This window comes from Capricornis sumatraensis, chromosome 2 (assembly GCF_032405125.1).
Source record: "Capricornis sumatraensis isolate serow.1 chromosome 2, serow.2, whole genome shotgun sequence".
In the NCBI taxonomy this organism is placed as follows: Eukaryota; Metazoa; Chordata; class Mammalia; order Artiodactyla; family Bovidae; genus Capricornis; species Capricornis sumatraensis.
Genome location: NC_091070.1, coordinates 27,832,153 through 27,856,352, shown reverse-complemented (window position 1 = coordinate 27,856,352; position 24,200 = coordinate 27,832,153). Strand labels below are relative to the sequence as shown.

Sequence of the window (24,200 nt, the reverse complement as noted above, 5' to 3'; positions counted from 1 at the left end):
TAAAAATCTTTTTTCACTCACATATACTGTCAGTGCCTTTTTTCATTAGCACAACTATATCAGGTCTCTGAATTTTAGAACAAATTTATTACTAGCTGAATAATTTTCCTCACTCATAAATATAGATGGGTAGAACCAGCTTTAAAATCCTAAGTTTACTTGCATTGTGATCATTTCAATATAACAGATCAAATTCAAATACCTCCTCATTACTTTCCGCTCATTACTTAGGTCCACTGCGAGCAAGCAGAAAGATTTGGGGAAAGATGATCTGTACTCCAGTACTAGTTCTCAGGTAACTAGCTGAACCAGCCACTGAACTGGCTGGCTATTGTTGGATGTATAAAGCCTCAGTTTATACATCTGTAAAGGGAAGTGTTGATCTGCAAAAGTTCTATTGTCCCTCTGAGACAAATACTGTAGGTTACTAACCTGACAATCATTTCACAAGCCATTTTCACCCTTACCAACATGGAAGTTCAGTCACCCTAGGCTGTGATCACCTCTCGTCTAAAAGGCATTGTCGCACTGTTGCCAAAGAATGTTTAATCAAACCCTCATGCAGCCCGTTAAGCTATGACCAATACTAATGTTCTTTGCTGAAATGGCATTACTAGTTTTCACTGAGATTCATCATCTCATTAGTGACCCAATTTCCAAAGTCACCCAGCAAAGGAAATTTCTCTTAAGAAACCCGAGAAGTAAAACCTCTAAAACTGTTACACGTTTGCTACTACATTAGGAAAGTTCACAGTACCTAAAATAGCCACCACCTCATCATCCTGGATGACTTCCAAGGATCCTGACACCACAAAGCAGAGGGCATCCACACTTTCTCCAGCATGGTAAATGAGGTCCCCAGGAGCACAGTGAATAGTTTGGAATTCTACTGCCAAGGCTCGCAGACACCCATCGCTGGCCAATCGAAAAGCAGGATGTTCATTAAAAACCTTCCGGTTTAGATGAACACAGATATCGGCTCTCATGTCCTTGGGACAGATGGAGAGGACCTGAAGAAAGTGAGAGATTAATAAGTAAGAAGAAAAAAGAGAGAAAGACTATTTCCAACAAAAAGGAATCTGACAAATACTTATTGACTATAGCACAGTCTGCAAAATGCTGTATTGAGGAAAAAGGTAACGAGACACAGCTCTTCTCCGAAAGATCTAATAATCCAGTGAGATGAGCTGATTAGCATATGGGCTATTACAACACAGCACCATGTAGTGAATCTCTGAGTGGGTATGGATCTCAATCACGGAGCGAAGACAGTCTTAAGATGGCCAGGAAGAGTCTCAGAAAACAATGTATCACAATGTCATCAAATAAATAAAATAGGTCATTAACATTCATTTCAGTCTAGTTGCTACTTTATAATTATTTTCATAACTACCTCAAAATTCAGGATAGCGGACCTTACTACGCATTGGAAGTGGATTCATATTAACCAATTGCAAGACAACAAAATCAACAAAAGCATCATTGCAATATGTCATGCAACTTGACATGGCTGATAACAACTCCACTCTCCATATGTTTTCTTCACTCTGAAATATTTTTATTTTACTAATAAATTTATGTTCAGGGAGCAAAACCGTATTCACCAGCCCTCTGTAAGGCTTAAAAAACTGGCAGTGTCCATGCTGGCAGAGGTGGGCACTGCAGGCGGCATGGTAGCCCTTGCTCATTCAGGTCTTTGACTCCGAAAGACTCCTGAGAGCAACAGCAGAATTCAAGCTCCAAGCACAATTTAGAAGGGGGGACAAATGGCAGAAACATGCTTACAGAGATGGAGGTATAGAAATTTTATTCCCTGTAGCTTTCAGACAAGGCAATTAAAGACCCAGATTAAAATGGACATATAATCACATTATCATCAGAGCATCATCGAGCAAGATATGATTATAGATGTCAGGACAGTCCCTGTGAAAGGTGCATGTGCAAACTCAGAATCCCCTCCCAACTCCCTTGGTAAACTCTTCCTAATAATCAGATATGTTTTTCTTTGATAGAATTTGAATCCCTTGAGCTGAAGTCTAAGTTGATTTGTCCTCATTAAATTATACCAAATAATGTTTTCATATAAAATAGTTTTCTTTCCTATGCTAATTGCATTTTAACCTTTAAAAAATGACCTAAGGCCTGGAATATTCCTTTCACTTGGAGCTCACTATCCATGAAAAGCAGGTTGCTTCTGTGTATAGAAGATGAGCTGTCGTAAATGTAAAGACCCTTAATTAAATTATGCTTTCAATATCCATCCCCTTAACCTTTCCTAATACTGTGATACCACGTCACATCACTTCAGGATCTTTGCGGATTTTTTCTTACTCTTCTGAATTTCTATATGCAATAGTGAACAGCTTTCCTATTTTTCTGAAAGAGTTCATCTTTGAAAAAAGGAACATCTGACAGAACTATAGAAGCAATTGGCACTTTCCAGATCAGTTAGTTTCCATAACAATACAATATTTTCTTTACTATATTAGTTTTTAGTGACTCCTGAAAATATTAGTCTTTCAATGGGCACTTACTGAGCTTCTACCGTGAGGCATGTCACGCATTAAATTCCTGGAACTAGAAGGGTAATATGCTGTCTTTGCCTTGGCAGAGCTAACGATGAAGCAAGGGGAGGTGGGAGGTAAAAAGACAATTATAATACCATGAGAAAAGTATGATAAGGGAATGGCCATGGTGACTTGGAAGAGTGCCTAGAGGTATCCTGAAAGATCAGCCTCAGGAGGCATAGTTCTGGGTACAGATCTACCACTTACCTTTGTAACCTAAGGCAACTTATTTATCACTCTGAATCTCATCTGTAAAATGGGATGATAGTGTTTATTTCATAGGTTCATTGTAGGAATTAAATGAAAGGATTTGAGTTTATCCCAGTTTAGTCTTTCACATGGTAAATGTTAAAGAAAGGCTAGGCTTTATTTTCCCCACTGAACATTTTAGTATTCCAACAAAATGTAATGCTTTTTTTTAGCTCTCTTTAAAAGCCCTTTGCTTTTTTTTTTCCATTCTCCACTCCTGCCTGAATCCTGTTTCTTGACTGTTTGATGAAGTTCTAGGCAGAATTAAGAAAGTATTTCTGCATGAGCCTGAATATATTTCAAGTTTTATCTAATGTTAATATTTTCCTCAATTTGCAAATAGAATTGGTGCTAGGGGAGCAAAAACCATAAAAGCAATTTTAAAATATATACATACATGTATAAATATTATACTGAATAGCTTAATGGTCAAACAGATCAATCTATTTCTATTTTTGTTACCTTACAAAATTTTCATTGATTTAGATTCATTTTGGTGATAGTCATTTTACATCCTTTAAATTATTTCTTTCAATATTCATGCTGAAAATGAAATCTCTCAGTATTAGCAATATTCTCTGTTTAGTAGCATATCAAAAGAGGACTTTTATTACATTTTAAATGCATCTTCTTTTCTTCACTTTCCTTAAGACATTGACTTTTTTATTATTTTGATTCACAGTATATAAGAAAGTCCAAACGTCATAAACTGACAAATTAAAACTAAGTGTTAAATAGACCAAAGTCACACCTACTGGCAAGCTCCACCCCGATCCCTTATATATAGCATGTGCTCTATCACGGTGTGTCTGTCATGGAGATATGAGCATAAATTTTTTTTTTTTCTGTAAATGAAAGCCCTAATAAGTATCTTTGTGCTGATGCTTGTGCTCAGTCATGTCCAACTCTCTGTGATCCCATGGACTGTGGCCCACCAGGCTCCTCTATCCATGGAATTTTCCAGGCAAGAATACTGGAGGGGTTGCCATTTCCTCTTCTAGGGGATTTTCTTGACATAGGGATTGAACCCTCATCTCTTGTGTCTCCTGCATCAGTGAGCAGATTCTTTACAACTGCACTACCTGGGAAGCTAATAAATGTCTTGCCTGAATGTGTGTGTGCTAAGTCACTGCAGTGGTATCCAATTCTTTGCGACTCTATAGACAGTAGCCCTCCAGGCTCCTCTGTCCATGGGATTCTCCATGCAAGAATACTGGAGTGGGTTGTCACGCCCAGCTCCAGGAAGCTTCCTGATTCAGGGATCGAAACTGCCTCTCTTATGTCTCCTGCATTGGCAGGCAGGTTCTTTACCACTATTGCCAACTGGAAAGCCCAATAAGTGTCTTATGCAAGGCAAAATTTAGTTTTAAGTTATAAAATAAAACTTTAAAGATAACTGTCACACCTGGTCCATTATTCCCAATTTCAATGTACTCTGCTTTGAACGTCATATCCAATCTCTTGTCAGATAGCTCCCAACTGAGTATCTTATCAGTTCACTTTAGTCACTCAGCCACCAACTCCCAGAGCTTGCTCAAACACATGTCCATCGAGTCGATGATATCATCCAAACATCTTATCCTCTGTAGTCCCCTTCTCTTTCTGCCTTCAATCTTTCCCAGCATCAGAGTCTTTTCTATGGAGCCAGTTCTTTGCATTAGGTGGCCAAAGTACTGGGGCTTCAGCTTCATCATCAGTCCTTCCAATGAATATTCAGGACTGAATTCCTTTATGACTAACTGGTTGGATCTCCTTGCAGCCCAAGGGACTCTCAAGAGACTTCTCCAACACCATAGTTCAAAAGCATCAATTCTTCAGTGCTCAGCTTTCTTTATGTGAGAGGTTCAACTCTCACATCCACACATTACTACTGGAAAAACCATAGCTTTGACTATACAGACCTTTGATGATAATTTAATGTCTATGCATTTTAATATGCTGTCTAGGTTGGTCATAGCTTTTCTTCCAAGGAGCAAGCGTCTTTTAATTTAATGGGTGCGGTCAACATCTGCAGTGATTTTGGAGCCCTCAAAAATAAAATCTGTCACTGTTTCCATTTATTTCCCATCTATTTGCCATGAAGTGATGGGACTGGATCACAACAAACTGTGGAAAATTCTTAAAGAGATCGGAATACCAGACCACCTGACCTGCCTCCTGAGAATCTATATGTAGGTCATGAAGCAACTGTTAGAATCAGACATGAAGCAACAGACTGGTTCCAAATCAGCAAAGGAGTATGTCAAGGCTGTATATATCACCCTGCTTATTTAACTTATATGCAGAGTACATTGTGAGGAATGCTGGACTGGATGAAGCATAAATGAATCAAGATTGCTGGGAGAAATTTCAATAACCTCATATAGGCAGATGACACCACACTTACGGCAGAAAGTGAAGAAGAACTAAAGAGTATTTGATGAAAGTGAAAGAGCAGAGTAAAAAAGTTGGCTTAAAACTCAACATTCAGAAAAGTAAGATTATGGCATTGGGTCCCAACAGTTCATAGCAAATAGATGGAGAAACAAAGGAAACAGTGACAGACTTTATATTTGGGGGCTCCAAAATCACTGCAGATGGTGACTGCAGCCATAAAATTAAAAGACGCTGGCTCCTTGGGAGAAAAGTTATAACCAACCTAGACGGCATATTAAAAAGCAGAGACATTACTTTGCCAACAAAGGTCCATCTAGTCAAAGCTATAGTTTTTCCAGTAGTCATGTATGCATGTGAGTCAGACTATAAAGAAAGCTGAAGAATTTATACTTTTGAACTGTGTTGTTGGAGAAGACTCTTTAGAGTCCCTTGGACAGAAAGGAGATCCAACCAGTCCATCCTAAAGGAAATCAGTCCTGAATATTCACTGGAAGGACTGATGCTGAAGCTGAAACTCCAATACTTTGGCCACCTGATGTGAAGAACTGATTCATAGGAAAAGACCCTGATGCTAGGAAAGATTGTAGGCAGGAGGAGCAGGGGACGACAGAGGATTAGATGGTTGGATGGTACCACCGACTCAATGGACGTGAGTTTGAGTAAGCTCTGGGAGTTGGTGATGGACAGGGAAGCCTGGCATGCTTCAGTCCATGGGGTTGCATAGAGTTGGACATGACTGAGTGACTGAACTGAACTGATGGGACTGGATGCCATGATGTCAGTTTTTGAAATTTGAGTTTTAAGCCAGCTTTTTCACTCTTCTCTCTCATTTTCAAGAAGCTCTTTTGTTCCTCTTCACTTTTTTCCATAAGGGTGGTGTCATCTGCATATCTGAGGTTATTGATATTTCTCCTGACAATCTTGATTCTAGCTTTTGCTTCATCCAGCCTAGCATGTCACATGATGTACTCTTATAGTCACAAACAAATGAAGCTACATTTCAGTAGACTATATCTAATAAATAGCAACTTCTTTTATTTGACTCCAGGGTTGATTTTTCTATCCCCTCTTCATGTCCTGCTGCTGCTGCTAAGTTAATTCAGTCGTGTCCGACTCTGTGCAGCCCCATAGACTGCAGCCCACCAGGTTCCTCTGTCCACGGAATTCTCTAGGCAAGAATACTGGAGCGGGTTGCCATTTTTTTTCTCTGTCTTCATGTCCAGGTAGTAATAAATCAACATTTATTCTTAATTAAGACAGTATGCTTTGTCTTTGGAAGAGCTCTGGCTATATATATGGGATCTATTTTAGAATTCTGCAAGTTGAGCTCAGTTCAGTCACTCAGTCATGTCCAGCTCTTTGCAACCCCTTGGATTGCAGCATGCCAGGTTTCCCTGTTCATCACCAGTTCTCAGAGCTTGCTCAAACTCATGTCCATTGAGTCGGTGATGCCATCCAACCATCTCATCCTCTGTTGTACCCTCTCCTCCTTCAATCTTTCCCAGCATCAGGGTCTTTTTCAATGAGTCATTTCTTCACATCAGGTGGCCAAAGTACTGGAGCTTCAGCTTCATCATCAGTCTTTTCAATGAATATTTAGGACTTATTTACTTTAGGATTGACATATTAGGATTGATATATATAAGGAATCATTTTTAGAATTCTGCCAACCAAGTGTGAAAAAAGAGAAAGTATGCCATTTTTCTGAAAAAAGATAACATTTTGGAGTGTTTATGATACCAGTTTCATTAAACTCAAGATCAAGAGGTATCTTAACAGATAACCCTCAGACTCCAAAGAGCTAATCTCAACACTGAGACTCATATGTGTTTTACTCATAGTAAAACACAAATATCTCACTTTCTTAAAAATCTAAAGGCTTGCTTCCCTACCCGATACAGCTCAAGTCCTAAGCAAGCATACAAGGCTTTTTATAGTGGGAGCCTCTTCCAGCCACATTTCTTACTATCTTCCTTCAACCTTGCACCCAAGTCTCATATTTCTTGCCTGTCTAAAGTTGGGCTTGCCTTGTGGCTCAGCTGGTAAAGAATCATCCTGCAATGCAGGAGACCTGGGTTCAATCCCTGGGTTGGGAAGATCCCCTAGAGAAGCGAAAGGCTACCCACTCCAGTATTCTGGCCTGGAGAATTCCATGGACTTTACAGTCCATGGGGTCACAGACTCAGACATGACTGAGCGACTTTCACTCTCATTTTCAAAGTTGCCATGTTCACTTGTGATTGTTTCCCTTTGTGCATGCTGTTCCTTTGACTGGCATACCCCATCATCTCCTTCTCTGCCTTGTCACTGCCAATCCATCCATCAAAACACATATCATCCCTTGCTGTTTCACAAATACAACTTATACACACCTCTATCATAGATTTTTAAATCGTACAGAAGGGAAAAATGAGAGTCACAGGTATTGTGATCTGCATTTTTAAATAATAGCACAATAGTTACATTAAATTATCACAGAATTGAAAAGACTTTATCCTAAAGCTTTTAAACTTTTATTTACAGCAGTAGAATTATCCTTTATGTTTTTAATGCAATCTTACCTTATGTCTACCTGATAGATAAAGCAGATACATGCAGCATTATGCTGGCTGAAAATCTGATAGAAAAGCTGACTCCAGGCAGGGCTCCAGAGGACACATTCATTCATTTAACTCACGGCACTAAGCTCTGGTTATGTACTAGCCACATGCAGGCTACTATACAGGCCCTCTGGATCTGAGAGATAAAACTCTCATGGTGCCTATCTCCCTGGAGCCTCCAGTCAGGAACAGTTTGAAAAATCACTGTTCCTAGTCCAGTGTCCCATTTTACAGAAGGGTATCTGATGTGCTCAAGGCCTCTCAATAAAGTAGCAAAGCCTAAAACTCTTGAGTTCCAGCTCTTAAGCTAATGCTCCCAAGCAAAGCTCAACCAGTATTAAAATACAACATCTGGCACTTTCTGATGTCCTCTGGTTCTTAGTGTATTACAAAAGTATAACTGCTGATTTCTGAAAATCAAAGTCCAATTAATCAAACTAGTTTATTAGGAAATCAGTAATGCCACCACCACCATCACTGAACAGCCTCGATTCTTTGCAAATCTGTTTCCGTTTCTAACTAAACATTTTATTTTAGCTCCATTTGTATTGCATACAAAATATGTTGATAAAGACATGAGGATTCACTGAAAAAATATTAGTTTATTTCATTATCATTTGCCAGAGGGAAGGCATCTTATTCCATATATAAGTTTTAGCCTATATATCGAAAGAATCTGAACTAGGTATTAGTATGAAAGTGAAAGTGTTAGTCACTCAGTTGTGTCCCTGTCTGACTCTGCAACTCTATGGACTGTAGCCCACCAGTATCCTCTACCCATGGAATTCTCCAGGTAAGAATACTGGCATTGGTAGTTATTTTCTTCTCCAGAGGTTCTTCCTGACCCAAGTATTGAACCCAATCTCCTGCTTTCTGGCAGATTCTTTACCATCTGAGCCACCAGGAGGCCCAGATTATATCATAAAGAGAAAATTTGATAAATGTCATCCAGGTAGGTCCCTCCCCCAACAATTTCATCCTTTATACGGTATTAGTGTTTAGAAGAAGCTTTGCAGAAGAGAGACCTAAATATTTTCACTAGAAACCAAGAAGGTAAATCAAGATTCTCTGAGGAAATGACTGACTAGAGTCAAAGGAAAATGGTTGATTCTAATTCATTCTTTGACTATATTTTAAAATGTATTTTAATAGTCATCATACAAAACATGAGAAGTCAGAAAACTATAAAGAAGAACACAGAATTTTTTCATTATTTATACATACTTATACACAGACAGGGGCTTCCATGGTGTCTCAGATGGTAAAGAATCTGCCTGCAATGTAGGAGATCCACGTGGAACAAATTGAAAAGAATGCACCTGCCAGTGTAGGAGATATTCCATCCCTGGGCTAGAAGATGCCCTGGAAGAAGACATGGCAACCCGCTCCAATATTCTTGCCTGGAGAATCCCATGGACAAACAAACCTGGTGGGCTGCAGTCTATGCGGTCGGTCACAAAGAGTTGTACATAACAGAGTACACATATATTCATGTAGAGTATTTTTATAAAACTTGAGTCTCTAAAGTTTTATTTCAGGCTATAGTCACTCAATGTCATGTCATAATTATTTCCCATGCCATGAAATACTGATTCAAAAACATAATTTGAATCACTGCAAAAAATTCCTAATATAATTATAACACAATTCACTTAACCATTGCATTATAATAGGATGTCAAGATTTTCAGTTTTCCCTTTCATAAAACAAGTCATAACAAATACCCTGTGCCTTTTTTTCTAGCCATCAACACTTCATATCAGATTGTCTTAAGGACAGCAATTTTAGAAGTAAAATTACTAAGTAAAGCATAAAAACATTTTTAAGGCTCTTTCCAAATTGTTTCCTGGAAAATTTGTACCAAATTACACTTAACTGGTAGTATATGAGAGTATCTTACACAATTTTAGAATCTGTCTCTAAAATCTCTTGCTTGCATTTGAAAGAGAAACAAATGGCAATTTCATCTGAAACAAAAGAACTGTATAGTGTAATGAGACAGGGGCTGGAGAGCTTTAGTTTTAGTGGAGGTATCTCCTACCACTGCTCCTGAATTCAGTGATCACAGATAGACCACTTCTAACTCATTTTCAACAAATCTTTAATATGAAAGTGGGGATAATAAGTACAATCGTATTTTAAGTGCCTGAAGGTAGTGAACTAAACAAGCTCCCTCTTGACGTCTCTTACTTCTTTAAAATATTTTACTGTTTATCTATAAAATCTTATATCAGGAATAATATAGTGCTAGTTTTTTAATAATAGTTGATTACTGAAAATGATCATCTCCCAGTTATCTTTTTTAAAACAATAGAATAAATACACTGATGACATTTTGATAGGCATTGAAGTCGTCATTCACATTCTTCAAAATTCCTGCTCCCTTTGTTGCAATTAAGTTGTGCCTGCTAATTAATCCCTGTTCACCAGTCCAACTGAATTAGTATTAAGTTAGTGAAAATTAGTTCAAAATGTCAAGCAAATGACATTTGCACCTAAAACATTTTTACTATCTTTCCTGGGAATGAGAAGCTCAAGCAGTGCTAAAGCAGTGTTCTCTGCAGGAATTCAATTCTCATTCACTTTAGGGCAAGAAAAGAAAGTTAGCCTTACTATTATTATTATTATTTTCTTTTGAGTATAGCCAGGCAGCCATGTAGACCAAAGGAGAGCAGCTGACTGGATGTTAGTCTGCCAATTCCTGGGGTATCAAAATCCCTACAGAATTAACTCAGAGAAATGTAATAAAACCAAAGTAAATTAATTTCCATTATTTAAAAGTAAAAGGACAGTTTTAGCAATAGAGACTGCTATAATCATTGAATGATTATAGGTTAAAATTCATAGGTTTCAATTTACATATAAATTTTCTGTGACTAGACTTCATATACAAAAGTGAGACATAGGTTTTTGTTTAAAAATACAGAAAGCCACTCCCACCAAGCTTTTCATGGTCTTCATTTTCTAGCAAACTGAGCAGTGAAAAAAAAAAACAAATAGCAAATGTTATCAAGTTTTAACTTGTGAAAGCTACTGTTTGGGACTATTAACTTTTCAAATGTAGGGCTCTGATGAAATTTAGAGTTTCTTTTGTTCTCTGTCTCATCTCTGTACTTTTATACATGCATAGGAAAAGGAGTACGTCAAGGCTGTATATTGTCATCCTACTTATTTAACTTATATACAGAGTACACTATGAGAAACACTAGGCTGGAGGAAGCACAAGCTGGAATCAAGATTGCCAGGAGAAATCTCAATAACCTCAGCTATGCAGATGACACCACCCTTATGACAGAAAGTGAAGAATAACTAAAGAGCCTCTTGATGTAAGCGAAAGAGAAGAGTGAAAAAGTTGGCTTAAAGCTCAATATTCAGAAAACTGAGACCATGGAATCCAGTCCCATCACTCCATGGCAAATAGATGGGGAAACAGTGGAAACAGTGGCTGACTATTTTTATGGGCTCCAAAATTCCTGCAGATGGTGATTGCAGCCAAGAAATTAAAAGACGCTTACTCCTTGGAAAGAAAGTTATGACCAACCTAGACAGCATATGAAAAAGCAGAGACATTACTTTGCCAACAAAGGTCCATCTAGTCAAGACTATGGTTCTTCCAGTAGTCATGTATGGATGTGAGAGTTGGACTGTGAAGAAAGCTGAGTGCCGAAGAATTGATGCTTGTGAACTGTGGTGTTGGAGAAGACTCTTAAGAGTCCCAAGGAGATCCAACCAGTCCATCCTAAAGGAGATCAGTCTTGGGTGTTCTTTGGAAGGACTGATGTTGATGCTGGAACTACAATACTTGGGCCACTTGATGCGAAAAGCTGACTCATTTGAAAAGATCCTGATGCTGGGAAAGATTGAGGGCAACAAGAGAAGAGGATGACAGAGGATGCGATGGTTGGATGGCATCACTGACTCAATGGACATGAGTTTTGGTAGGCTCCAGGAGTTAGTGATGGACAGGGAGGCCTGGCATGCTGAGATTCATGGGGTTGCAAAGAGTCGGACATGACTGAGTAACTGAACTGAACTGAACTGAACTGAATATAACTAAAAAGAACACTTTTCCACATGTGAAAATATTTTCTAAAATTATATTTTAGAAGTAATTTGATTAATTATCCAGTAGACTAGAAACAATCTGGCCATAATATTTGTAAAAGTCATCCATGGCAAATGATGTCCCTGGTGTCTTTAAAAGAAGGAGTCCCTCTCATATATTGTAGGTGGAAATGAGTTACCTGACTGTATGACAAAACTGAATATATATATACATACAGACACACACACACACAGATATATATATATAAAATCAGTTGCTAAGTTGTGTCCAGCTCTCTGTGACCCCATGGACTGTAGCCTGCCGGGCTCCTCTATCATTGGAATTGTCCAGGCAAGAGTACTGGAATGAGTTTCCATTTCCTACTTCAGGGGATTTTTCAGATCCAGGGATTGAACCCTCATCTCCTGCATTGATAGGGAGATTCTTTACCACTGTGCCACACACACACACACACACACACACACACACACACACACACACACACACATATATATACTTTCCTCAAGGACTGCAAGATCAAACCAGTCAATCCTAAAGGAAATCAACCCTGAATATTCATTAGAATGACTGATGCTGAAACTGAAACTCCAAAATTCTGGCCATCTAATGTGAACAGCCAACTTATTGCAAAAGACCCTGATGCTAGGAAATATTGAAGGCAACAGAAGTGGGTGGCAGAGGATGAGATGGATAAGTAGCATCTCTGATTCAATGGACATGAATTTGAGCAAACTCTGGGAGATAGTGAAGGTCAGGGAAGCCTGGAGTGCTACAGTCCATGGGGTTGCAAAGAGTCAGACATGACTTTGCAAATCAATAACAACAGTCCATCCTAAAGGAGATCAGTCCTGAGTTTTCATTGGAAGGACTGATGTTGAAGCTGAAACTCCAATACTTTGGCCACCTGATGCAAAGAGCTGACCCATTTGAAAAGACTCTGATGCTGGGAAAGATTGAAGGCAGGAGGAGCAGGGAAAGACAGAGGATGAGATGGCTGAATGGCACCACCGACGCAATGGACATAAATAGGCTCCAGGAGTTGGTGATAGACAGGGAGGCCTGGCATACTGCGGTCCACGGGGTCACAAAGAGTGAGACACGACTGAGGAACTGAACTGAACTGAACAACAAAAATACAATACTTCATTCATTAATTTTACTTCTAAAAATGCTGTCCTTAGAAAATCTGATATAGGTAGAGGGTATTTGATATGGCTTTATATATACTTATGCTCACAATTATTTCTAGAATGAAACATTATTTTATAACTCTTAACACTTAGATAAATAAGAAATAGTAATGTATGAATGTGTAAAATGACTAGGTACTATAAAACCAGAAATCATTCAAAGAACCCCAAGCTCTTCCATTCACTCTCCCAATATGCTGACATTTATCAGACTGGACACTGATCAATATGTTCTTAGTGAATAAAGCCTGCTTTGTTATTGTTTATAATTGAAATGGGATAGCAATACCAGACAGAGCTTCCTTATGTCTCAGGAATTTACCTCTCTGGGACCACTAGAACAGACAAAAAAAGTATAGTTACTTGAATATTTACATGCTCAAGTATTCCTCCTAAATTTTCTATGGCAGTATTTCATGCATAAGTAAGCTATAAGAAATAACATACAGACTACATTAAAACCAACTGTAAAAAACTTGTATAATATAATTTTAAAAGTTAAGAAAATGAAATATAAGCCTTAGATTGAAAGAAGATATTTGTCACACATGTATCTTTCAAAGGAGACATATCCAAGATAAAATGAAAAAATTCTTCAATTGAATAGGAAATAGGCAGAGAATCTAATTTACAAAAAAGAAAGAAACTTATGAGTTGGGCAACTACAAAAGAGATTATCTAAACAATGTGATTTTTAAAGGTCTTCAAACTAATTAAATATGGGGAAATGCAAATTAAAACCACAATTACATGTCAATATATACACACACAGACTGCAATGGCTTAAATGTAAAAGCCTGCCAATATACCAAGAATATACCAAGAACATGGAGAACATATGGAGCAATCGGTCTACCAGGTATTCTAGTGGGAATGTCAAATAATACTATCACTTTCAAGACTCTCTGACAACTTCTTAATAAAACCAAACTCCTACCAATACTACAACTCATCAATTTGATTCCTATGAATATACACTACAGAAGTCTGTAAATATGTTCACTAAAAGAAATTTCATGTTTATACATAACAGCCCCAACTTAGAAGCAACCCTCATGTTCATCAGCCACAGAATGAAGATGGCACCTTTGATATATCCATATAATTAAATACTACATATATACTGTATGATTCCACTTATATGAAGTTCAGCATCAAAATAGTGGTTACAACAAACAACTCAAATGTCCATCAATGGATAAATGAACAATCAAAATGTAGTAAATTCATGCAAGAGAACATTATTTACTCATTAAAAAGAAATAAAAGTACCGATACATGTTGTAACATGGATAAAACTGGAAGACATGCTAAATGAAATAAACCAGTCACAAAAGACCACATATCATGTGAATATGATTAACTTATAAGAAATGTCCAGAACTGCAAATCCATAGAGACAGAGAGTAGATTAGTTCTTTCCAAGGACTTGGGGGAAGGGATAATAGAAAGTTATCACTAATGTGGCTGAAGTTTATTTTCCAGGTGATGAAAATGTTCTGGAGGGTGGTGATGGGTACATGACATTGTTAACCTACTAAAAACTACTGAATTGTACATTTTTAAATGGTGAAATTTATATGTGAATTATATCTCAATTTTTGAAACTGATTACTTCAGAGTGGGGAAAGTGAAATATGCATATGAAAGTGAAAGTGTTAGTCCCTCCGTTGTGTCCGACATTTGCAACTATATGGACTGTAGCTCTCCAGGCTCAGTCCATGAAATTCTCCAGGGAAAAATACTGGAGTGGGTGACCATTCCTTTTACCTGGGCATAGCATTAGATGCAACTTTCTGAGTGATAAAGATGTTTTTATCTTGATCTAAGTAGCAGTTATATAGTATATACATATATAAAAACATATTGATCCCTATGCCTATGATTTGTATGCATTATGTGTGTGTGTATATGGGTGTGTCAGATAAAACACTATAATCATTACTATCACCAGTTTGCAACCACTAAAAATATCAGCATTAGGCAAATTGGGATAGAATTAAGATGTACCACGTATGGAATAGAACAGGAGACATGACTAATTTCATTAAATAATTACATAGTATTGCCACAGAATGTCTTTTACATGTAAAACATATAGGAGATAGCATTAATAGTTACAGTTTCTGCATGTGAGTTGCTTGCCTATCACACCAGAAAAGTAAAACACACTCACTAGTCAGTCAAAGTTACAGGGAAAGGTAAGCAAGTTGCAAAAAAAGAAGCCAGCTTTAGAGGAAATAATTGGCAGCAGCTCAGAGGAGGGTATTATTAAGGAATGTTTGAGGGAAAGTGAGCAGGTCCATGTAGGCCAAACCAAAGTGAAAGTTGGCTATTTTATAATTAATCAATCTTATGAGTGTGAAATCTCTTTTTCACTTTACATAACTGAAATGACTTTTCTTAAATTATTGCTACATCAATTTCTATCACTAAATGCAGTGTCTACCATCTTAAGTTTGTATCAGTGCTGTTCATAAGACTTGAAAACATAATGGTAAATACTGCTAGTTATTTCACTGTCTACTTAATAGTACGTTGATAGAAGCAAGGTTTGACACTGTAAAGAGCAATATTGCAAAGGACCCTGGAATGTTAGGTCCATGAATCAAGGCAAACAGGAAGTGGTCAAACCGGAGATGGCAAGAGAAAAAAATCGACATTCTAGGAATCAGCGAACGAAGATGGACTGGAATGGGTGAACGTAACTCCGAGGACAATTATATCTACTACTGTGGGCAGGAATCCCTTAGAAGAAATGGAGTAGCCATCATAGTCAACAAAAGAGTGCAAAATGCAATACTTGGATGCAATCTCAAAAACGACAGAATGATCTTTGTTTGTTTCCAAGTCAAATCATTCAATATCATGGTAATCCAAGTCTATGACCTGACCAGTAACACTAAAGAAGCTGAAGTTGAATGGTTCTATGAAGACCTACGAGACCCTCTGGACCTAACACCCGAAAAAGATGTCCTTTTCATTATAGGGGAGTGGAATGCAAAAGTAGGAAGTCAAGAAACACATCGAGTAACAGGCAAATTTGGCCTTGGAGTACAGAATGAAGCAGGGCAAAGGCAAATAAAGTTCTGCCAAGAGAACGCACTGGTCATAACAAACACCCTCTTCCAAAAACACAAGACTCTAAACATGACATCACCAGATGGTCAACACCAAAATCAGATTGATTATATTCTTTGCAGCCAAAGATGGAGAAGCTCTATACAGTCAGCAAAAACAAGACTGGCAGCTGACTGTGGCTCAGATCATGAACTCCTTATTGCCAAATTCAGACTCAAATTGAAGAAAGTAAAGAAAACCACTAGACCATTCAGGTATGACCTAAGTCAAATCCTTTATGACTATACAGTGGAAGTGAGAAATAGATTTAAAGGACTAGATCTGATACATAGAGTGCCTGATGAACTATGGACTGAGGTTCATGACATTGTACAGGAGACAGGGATCAAGACCATCCCCATGGGAAAGAAATACAAAAAAGCAAAATGGCTGTCTGGGGAGGCCTTAAAAATAGATGTGAAAAGAAGGGAAGTGAAAAGCAAAGGAAAAAAAGAAAGATATACCCATTTGAATGCAGAGTTCCAAAGAATAGCAAGGAGAGATTAGGAAGCCTTCCTCAGTGATCAATGCAAAGAAATAGAGGAAAACAACAGAATGGGAAATACTAGAGATCTCTTCAAGAAAATTAGAGATACCAAGGTAACATTTCATGAAAAGATGGGCTAAATAAAGGACAGAAGTGTAGGGACCTAACAGAAGCAGAAGATATTAAGAGGTGGCAAGAATATACAGAAGAACTGTACAAAAAAGATCTTCATGACCCAGATAATCACATGGAGTGATCACTCAGCTAGAGCCAGACATCCTGGAATGTGAAGTCAAGTGGGCCTTAGGCATCACTATGAACAAAGCTAGTGGAGGTGATGAAATTCCAGTTGAGCTGTTTCAAATCCTAAAAGATGATGCTATGGAAGTGCTGCACTCAATATGTCAGCAAATTTGGAAAACTGAGCAGTGGCCACAGGACTGGAAAAGGTCAGTTTTCATTCCAATCCCTAAGAAAGGCAATGCCAAAAAATGCTCAAACTACTGCACAATTGCACTCATCTCACACACTAGTAAAGTAATGCTCAAAATTCTCCAAGCTAGGCTTCAGCAATATGTTAACCATGAACTTCCTGATGTTCAAGCTTGTTTTAGAAAAGGCAGAGAAACCAGAGATTAAATGGCCAACATCTGCTGGATCATCAGAAAAGCAAGAGAGTTCCAGGAAAACATCTATTTCTGCTTTATTGACTATGCCAAAGCCTTTGACTGTGTGGATCACAATAAACTGTGGAAAATTCTGAAAGAGATGGGAATACGAGACCGCCTGACCTGCATCTTGAGAAATCCTTATGGAGGTCAGGAAGCAACAGTTAGAACTGGACATGGAACAACAGACTGGTTTCAAATAGGAAAAGGAGTACGTCAAAGCTGTACATTGTCACCCTGCTTATTTAACTTATATACAGAGTACACTATGAGAAACGCTAGGCTGGAGGAAGCACAAGCTGGAATCAAGATTGCCAGGAGAAATCTCAATAACCTCAGATATGTAGATGACACCACCCTTATGACAGAAAGTGAAGAATAACTAAAGAGCCTCTTGATGTAAGCGAAAGAGAAGAGTGAAAAAGTTGGCTTAAAGCTCAATATTCAGAAAACTGAGATCATGGTATCCAGTCCCATCACTCTATGGCAAATAGATGGGGAAACAGTGGAAACAGTGGCTGACTATTTTTATGGGCTCCAAAATTCCTGCAGATGGTGATTGCAGCCATGAAATTAAAAGACACTTGCTCCTTGGAAGGAAAGTTATGACCAACCTAGACAGCATATGAAAAAGCAGAGACATTACTTTGCCAACAAAGGTCCGTCTAGTCAAAGCTATGGTTTTTCCAGTGGTCCTGTATGGATGTGAGTTGGACTATAAAGAAAGCTGAATGCTGAAGAATTGATGCTTTTGAACTGTGGTGTTGGGGAAGACTCTTGAGATTCCCTTGGAATGTAAGGAGATCCAACCAGTCCATCCTAAAGGAGATCAGTCCTGGGTGTTCATTGGTAGGACTGATGTTGAAGCTGAAACTCCAATACTTTGGCCACCTGATGCGAAGAGCTGACTCATTGGAAAAGACCCTGATGCTGGGAAAGATTGAGGGCAGGAGGAGGAGGGGATGACAGAGGATGAGATGGTTGGATGGCATCACCAACTCAATGGACATGGGTTTGGGTTTACTCTGGGAGTTGGTGATGGACAGGGAGGCCTGGCGTGCTGCAGTTCATGGGGTCTCAAAGAGTCAGACATGACTGAGCAAACGAACTGAACTGAACTGAACAGTATGCATGTTGTCATGGTGACTAAACTGTTCTAATGTTTTAGGACCAAAAATAAACTTTTCTTATTTACATATGCTTTTTGTAAGTTTAAGATATTCTGTCAAAGCTCACTGGTCTACCATATTCCAGAAACCAAATTATTATCTTTTTGTTATAGCATGTTATGTTGACATTATTAAAAGGATTTTGGGGAAATTAACCCAAAATGAATTTTGATTTATGTATTACTTTCATTGATATTTGTCACCATTGTCTTCATTGCTGAGAAACCAGACATATCAGTAATCAAACTTGCAATTTTCATCATCCAGTAAACAGCCATGAACACAAAAGTATGCTGCTGCTGCTGCTAAGTCGCTTCAGTCGTGTCCAACTCTGTGCGACCCCACAGATGGCAGCCCACCAGGCTCCTCCGTCCCTGGGATTCTCCAGGCAAGAATACTGGAGTGGGTTGCCATTTCCTTCTCCAAGGCATGAAAGTGAAAAGTGAAAGTGAAGTCGCTCAGTCGTGTCCGACTCTTCGCGACCCCATGAACTGCAGCCTACCAGGCTCCTCTGTCCATAGGATTTTCCAGGCAAGAGTACTGGAGTGGGGTGCCATCAGAGTAAGCATAACTGCCCATGAAAAGAAGAAGACTTGCAAGCATATGATATCTGCCTCAGAGGTCACTTGATTCTCTTTTTTTAACCATATATTTAATTCAACAATTCTTTTTCTAACCATTCAATACATGGAATATTTATTCCATATTGAATACTATGATTTTTGTATATTGTGATTTAGTTTCCATAGGCGCTCCATGAAGTAGGTACCACTATTGTTCATCTCCATTTCACAGATGATGTCACTTGATTCTTTAAGGAACTCTACCAGAGTCCCAGATCCTGCAAACATGATCAAGTTTCTGCCCATGGCAAATCAAAGACAGCAAATTATTAGAAATTTTGCAGGCAGTGCATGCTGACTATGAGGAAAAGCAATAGATGAGAGCAGAGCCAAAGAAATAGTCAAGAAACTAAAACATAATGATGAACATGTGGAAATGAAAACTTAAATCATAGTATCAGCTATAATCTATAAAATAGCAAATCTATCAAAATATGGACAGGATCTATTTTCTGAAAATTACAAGATGTTGATGCAAAAAGTCAAAGAACATATAAAGCAGTGGAGAGATATACAATATTAGTGAATTGGAAGACTCAACATATTGATAGTAATTAGTTGGGTAATTCTCCCCAAATTTATCTATAACTTTAATGCAATTGCTATCAAAATTCCAGCAAAATTTCTTGGTAGACATAGACAAGCTTTTTCTTAAATGTAAACAGAAGAGTGTAATATCTAGAATAGCTAAGAGCATTGAAAAAGGAACAAGGTAGTAGAAATCACTCTATCCAGTGTTACGGCATATTCTTTTGCTGCATCAATGAAGACAGCATGATACTAGCAAATGTAGTCTTTCACCATTTGTTGGAAAAATTGCTGGAAAAAAGTGCTGGAAAAATTGGACACACATTGGGGGAAAAAGCCAACTTCAACCTAAACATTACATCTTACACAAAAGTTAACTCAAAATGCATCATGAACTTAAATATAAAATGCAAGACTATAAAACTTGAAGAGAATTTAAAAACCAACTACAAACTGGAAAAAAAATACTTGCAGATATCTAACAAGAGACAAATATCTAAAATATATGAAAAGTATCAAAACTTGATGTTTAAAAAAAATCCATTTAGAAGAAAAGTCATGAAAGATGTTTTACTAAAGAGACTATACAGATAAAAACTAAGCACTTGAAAGTATGTTCACCATGATCAGCCATTATGAAAATAGAAATGAAACCCATGATGTGGTATCACTGTACACCTAATATAAGAAATATGATGACCCCAAATGATGAGAAGATGCAAAGAAATTAATTTATCCATATAATGCTGCTGAGTATATATAATTGTATATCTACTCTGGCACTTTCATATAAACCAAAAATGTGCTTAACATGTGACCTAACAATTACTCTCTGGGCATTTATCTCAGAAAAATGAAAATTAATGTCCACTCAAAAACCTGCCCACAAACGTTTATGGTTCTATTTGTAACAGCTCCAAATGGAAACAGTGTAAATTTTCTTCAGTGGGTGAACAGTTGAACAAACTGTTACAGTAACTGTTACAGTAACTGTTTACTGTTACTGTAGTGAATCTATGCCATAGCATCCATTCACTAATAAAAAGGAACAAAACTAGCAATACATGCAGGAATTTAGATAGATCTCAAGGGAATTATGCATAATGAAAGAAGCTAACCTTAGAAGTTTGCATGGTTCTATTTATACAGCATTCTTGAAATGACAATATTAAAGTGCTGGAAAACAGATTCGTGGTTGCCAGGATTTAGGAAGGTGCAGGGGAGGGAGGTGACTGTGGCAGTGAAAGGTGAGCCCAGTGGTGGAACTGCCCTGTACCTAGACTGTGGCGGTGGTTGCATGAATTTACGCTTGTGATAAAATTGTTTGTTGTAGAACCAAGCACACACACACACACTCATGCATACACATACACAGAAATTAGTGTGTGTAAACATGAAATTTCAATAAAGTTGATGATTCATATCAATGTCAACTTCTTGTTTATATGGTAAACTGGGTGAAAGGTAAGATTCTCTCTATGTTATTTCTTACAATAGCTTGTGATCTACAATTATCTCAAAATAATTTTTTTAATAAAGTTAAGAGTTTTGTATTAACAAAAACTAAAAGTTTTTTCTCTCCCTGTCCAGGAAGAGAAAACTATCCCTTCAAACATGAAACATGTATAATATCATATAAAAAACAAATCGCCACTCCAGGTTTGATGCAGGATACAGGATGCTTGGGGCTGGTGCACTGGGATGAACCAGAGGGATGGTACAGGGAAGGAGTTGGGAGGGGGGTTCAGGATGGGGAACACATGTACACCTGGGCCGGATTCATGTTGATATATGACAAAACCAATACAATATTGTAAAGTAATTAGCCTCCAATTAAAATAAACAAATTTAAATTTAAAAAAAAAAAACACTGTCTCTAGAACATCGGCTAATAACAGTATTGCATTTGGTGACATTAATACACTTTTATTAAGCATTACTTTTCATGAAGCCAAAAATACTTGAGAATGCCCCTCAGTAGGAGAACTGTCAGTATGCTCTGGATTTACATGAGCCAGCTTGGCTGGAAGATCAGCTTAATCTCATCAGAGACAACTACAGTTTGTCCCCCTGCCTCAGGGTAAACCCAATGCCAAACCTCTGACCTGAGCCATTAGTCTCTAGCACAAAGCCAAAGGCTTTAGCCAAAAAACACTTTGCTATAGGAAATCAAGCTGTAATTTTGCAATTTATAACAGAGCTCTCTATAAAATATTCCAGTTTCATCTTCTTAAATGCCAAGACCCTTCAAAACTGTACTGAAAATCTCATTGAGACAAAGAATTTATTTGGATTTAATGATGTTTTATATGTGAACAAAATCTTTATGCAATAATTTTGTTTTCATTTAGTGAATCCTTTAATGATATTAGCTTTGCAAATTGTAACTAATCTAATAAACTGAGAAAGCAGTATCAAAGAAGTAAAGGGAATAACTCCTTCCCTAAATTCACAATTCTATCAGTTTGCTATTTCATTTGCTCATTAGTTGATGGTCACCTATGAATTCTAGAATGAATGGTTTGTCTTTCAGATATAGACAAAAAAATATATACGCCATTACCTTCAGAAGTTTCTAGTTTTCTGATTAAGATAGTTTAACAACAACAATAACTAAAACTAATGTATGTTATCAATGAATTATCAGTAACATTCTGGGAAAGTCCAAAGACCTAAGTGACTCAGAAGTTATCTTGCCCTGAATAGTCAGCAGCCTTCAGCCTATTTTTGAAATCACAGTATCTAGTAAGTAGGAAACAAAATATCCCTCTTCTAAGGTTCAAATATAGCTTGAAAGGGATTTCAATATCGTTTTCTTAGATTCAGTTGGTTTGCACTTTGAAAGAAATAGAAAATGACACCACCATTTTAATCCGTATGAAAATGATAGAAAGCAGATCTTATTTCCATTTTACAAGGTTGATAATAAATTCATGGTCTGGGTGACTTAAAGTCCCTTTGCTCTTTCTATAACATAGCATTTTCTTATATCTGTTGGCTATTTGTATGTCTTTTATGGAGAAATGTCTATTCATGACTTTTGCCTATTTTTTAATTGGGTTATTTGGTTTTGTCACTATTAAGTTTTTTGAGTTCCTTATATATTTTGGATATTAATCTCTCATCAGATAAAGGGTTTGCAAATATTTTTTCCCATTCTATAAGTTGTCTTTTCACCTGTTATTTTCTTCCTTTGCTATGCAGAGGCTTTTTCATTTGGTAGAGTCTCATTTGTCTATTTTTTGCTTTTGTTGCCTGTGCTATTGGTTATATCCAAAAAAGTCACTGCAAAAATTTAAATATAAGACCTGAAACTCTAAATTTCTTGGAAGGAAACACAGGGGAATGCTTCTTGACATTGGTCATAGCAATTTCTTAATTCATTTTGAGTTGATTTTTGTTGATTTTGGGGGCTTCCCTGGTGGCTTAGCGGGTAAAGCATCTGCCTGCAATGCGGGAGACCCTGGTTAGATCCAAGATCAGGGTTCAATCCCTGGGTTGGGAAAATCCCCTGGAGAAGGAAATGGTAACCCACTCTAGTACTGTTGCCTGAAAAATTCCATGGACCGAGGAATCTGGTAGGCTACAGTCCATGGGGTCACAAAGAGTTGGACACGACTGAGCAATTTCACTTTTTCAGGTAAGAACCCAATTTCATTCTTTCGCATGCAAATGTCCATTTTCCAAACACCAATTATTGAAAAGACTATCTTTTCCCCATTGTGAATTTTTAGCACCCTTATCAAAGATCAGTTGACTACCTATGTGCCAATTTAATTCTGGGCTCTGTATTGTGTTCCTTGGTCTATATGTCTGTCTTTATGCATGTACCACATATTTTAATGACTGCAGATATTTTAAGTATTTTGTTATCAGTTAAGTGTGATGTTTCCAGTTTTGTTCTTTCTCAAGATTGCTTTGGTTATTTGAGGTGCTTTGTGGTTTCATATGAAACTGTGGGAAAAAGAGGTCAAACTGAACTTTGTTTTCCCCATTAAGCCCAATAACATTTATGGCCTTGCCTTTCTCGCTCATGTATTAATACGCTGGTCGATCTCTGTCATATATAATATCTCCTCATATGTTTGGGCTATTTTTTAGATTTATTAACCTGTGCCATTGTGGTGCTAGTGGTAAAGAACCCACCTGCCAATGCAGAAGACTGAGAAATGGGTTTGATTCCTGGGTTGGGAAGATCCCTGGGAGTAGGACTTGCAACCCACTCCAGTATTCTTGCCAGGAGAATCTCCATGGACAGAGGACCTGGCCGAACACAACTGAAGCAACTTAGCATGCACACACCCCATTACCATATGTTAATTTGATCATCCCTATGCCAAAATCACAGTCCTAATTACTACACATTACTGCTCCTCACTTCAATGTTGCATCTGTCTCCACTACTCTAAAAAATCTGCTTCTATTATATCAAGTCCACCATGTTCTATGTTGAAAAATCCAAGCAGAGTGTTTCACGTTTCATTTATATTTTAGAAGATTTCAAGATAGTTGTCCATTTTCTCTTTTGACTTCCATGAAATCAAATATTTCTGCTTT

At 37.7% G+C, this 24,200-nt stretch overlaps 1 protein-coding gene across 1 annotated transcript in view; it reads right to left on the bottom strand.

Moving 5' to 3' along the window:
- Positions 1-24,200, bottom strand: part of KCNH5 (potassium voltage-gated channel subfamily H member 5) — a 367,642-nt gene that overhangs the window by 105,229 nt on the left and 238,213 nt on the right. Inside the window, exon 9 of the mRNA XM_068965445.1 lies at positions 758-1,010. Within this exon, the coding sequence (XP_068821546.1) occupies positions 758-1,010 (253 nt within the window). The remainder of the gene's footprint in view (positions 1-757; positions 1,011-24,200) is intronic.